The sequence below is a fragment of the Arvicola amphibius genome, chromosome 2 (genome assembly GCF_903992535.2).
Source record: "Arvicola amphibius chromosome 2, mArvAmp1.2, whole genome shotgun sequence".
Classification (NCBI taxonomy): Eukaryota; Metazoa; Chordata; class Mammalia; order Rodentia; family Cricetidae; genus Arvicola; species Arvicola amphibius.
Genome location: NC_052048.2, coordinates 107,834,913 through 107,837,072, shown reverse-complemented (window position 1 = coordinate 107,837,072; position 2,160 = coordinate 107,834,913). Strand labels below are relative to the sequence as shown.

The following is a 2,160-nucleotide window of genomic DNA, read 5'->3' as shown; positions in this document are numbered from 1 at the left end:
TATATGTCTCCTATAATTTCTTTTAATAACAGAGTCTAATTAGTGTTGGCCATATGCACATGTATGGGGGACCATGAACAAGGTCAGGGGTCAAGTTTCCAAACAGGAATAACCTCCCTCCAGTCCTTAATTACAGATAGTTCCTTGGCTAGGAAAGGGACTCTATAAGCCTTTTTCAGCTACACACTGGACTCTTGACTGGCTTGATCTCATGAAGGTCTTGTATAGGCAACCATAACCACTGTGGATTTAAGATTGTGACACTCATGCTATGTCCAGAAGACAAAGTTTCCTAGTGGTCTCTGTAACTTCTGCTTTTTTGTGATTTTCTGCCCCCACTTCCATAATGTTTTATGACTCTGCAGAGGCTGCTTCATGTTTATGATGTTAATAATTAAATATAGTGTATATCCACCTCATTTGCCATGGAGAATTACTCCACAGAAGGAAAAAACTTAAGAATATTCCTTTAGTGACAGGGGAAGAACTCTCAACATATATATTTCAAAATAAATAATTCTTCAGAAATCCCAGTCATTCTCTAAATGAAGCAGCAATTAACAAATGTTTCTGATCTAAGGATGGAAATATACTAGGGGAAGTGGGAAATGGCAATGGATTACATATGCCAGAAGAAATTAAGAGAAGAACTTGAATTGTATGATAAAATCAAGAACAATTATAGATGAAAGATTAAAATTTTGTTATTCAACATAATCAATAGATTGAATTGGATAATCCAAAACATTGACTACTACAAAACAGATATGTTATGGAGGTAAATCTATTGGTCTGTTTCTAGTTACAGTCCCTAACAGGATTTTTAGAGCTGTCTTTATGTCTTTGTTTCTCAGACTATAAATGAAGGGGTTTAGCATGGGGGTGACCACAGTGTACATCAATGAAGCCATTGCAGTAGCATGTGAGTTTTGGGTCACAGCAGAACTGAGGTACACTCCCAGGAGGGTGCAATAAAATAAAGAGACAACTGAAAGGTGAGATGCACATGTGGAAAATGTTTTGTACTTCCCCTGAGCTGAGGAGATTGCACGTATGGAGGACACTATCTTAGAGTAAGAGTAAAGGATGCCAGACAGGGGGCCCACAGCCAGTAACATGGCTGTAATGTAAATTACCATGTCATTAACAAAGGTGTCAGAACAGGCATGGTGTACCACCTGATTTAGTTCACAGAAAAAGTGAGGAATTTCCAAGTTCACGCAGAATGACAACCGTAATGCCAAAAAGCTGTGTAACAGGGAATTCAAGATACCTATGATCCAGCATGCTAGAATCAATAATACACAGTGTCTTGTATTCATGATGACCATGTAGTGTAGGGGGTGGCAGATAGCCACATAGCGGTCATAGGCCATCACAGTCAGCAGAAAGATATCTAACCCTGAAAAAAGCAATAAGAAGTACATCTGGGTGATGCAACCTGCATAGGTGATGACTTTTCTCTGTGTCTGGATGTTCACCAACATCTGTGGGACGGTGGTGGAGGTGAAGCAGATGTCAACAAAGGACAGATTGGAGAGGAAGATGTACATGGGTGTGTGCAGGTGGGAGTCCACAATGATGGCCATGATGATGAGTAAGTTGCCAAAGACAGTCACGAGGTACATGGAGAGAAAAAGTCCAAATATGAGAGGTTGAATTTGAGGTTGATTCTCTGAAAACCCAAGAAGAAGGAATTCTGAAAGTTGAGTGTCATTTCCTTGTTCCATGAGTTTGATATGCCTACCAAAAGAAGAATTTGGAAAGTATTCAGTCACCAACAAATAATTTGACATCAATGTTCTCTCTTTCCTTCCTTCTGGTCACTTATATCATGGACCATTGGACTTTTTGAATGCTGCCCATATATCCATGGTTTTGAGGCTACCTATTGATGCTAGGGCATGGACAACCTACCAGAGACCACACCCTTGAAGAAAACTGACTCTTATCAACAGCCATGACTCCTCAGTTTGGGATGAAGCCTTGTCATCCCTTCCTCTTAATGTAGGCAGGTTAATTGGTTTTATCAGGTCATTTGAAAGCTACCATGGGTACTGTGAGTTCATTAGTTCATGGCTTTGTCATGTCCAGAAGCCACTATTCCACAAAGTCCTCCTTGTTCTCAGCATATTTCTATCTGTTCCCTTTTCTGTGATA

The 2,160-nt window shown here is 39.9% G+C and overlaps 1 protein-coding gene across 1 annotated transcript; it reads right to left on the bottom strand.

Moving 5' to 3' along the window:
• Nucleotides 1–770: 770 nt before the first annotated feature.
• LOC119807288 (olfactory receptor 7A17-like) lies at nucleotides 771–1,730 on the bottom strand. Its single transcript, XM_038319344.1, has one exon. It carries the CDS (start codon nucleotides 1,728–1,730, stop codon nucleotides 771–773), a length of 960 nt encoding a protein of 319 aa, XP_038175272.1.
• Nucleotides 1,731–2,160: the final 430 nt, after the last annotated feature.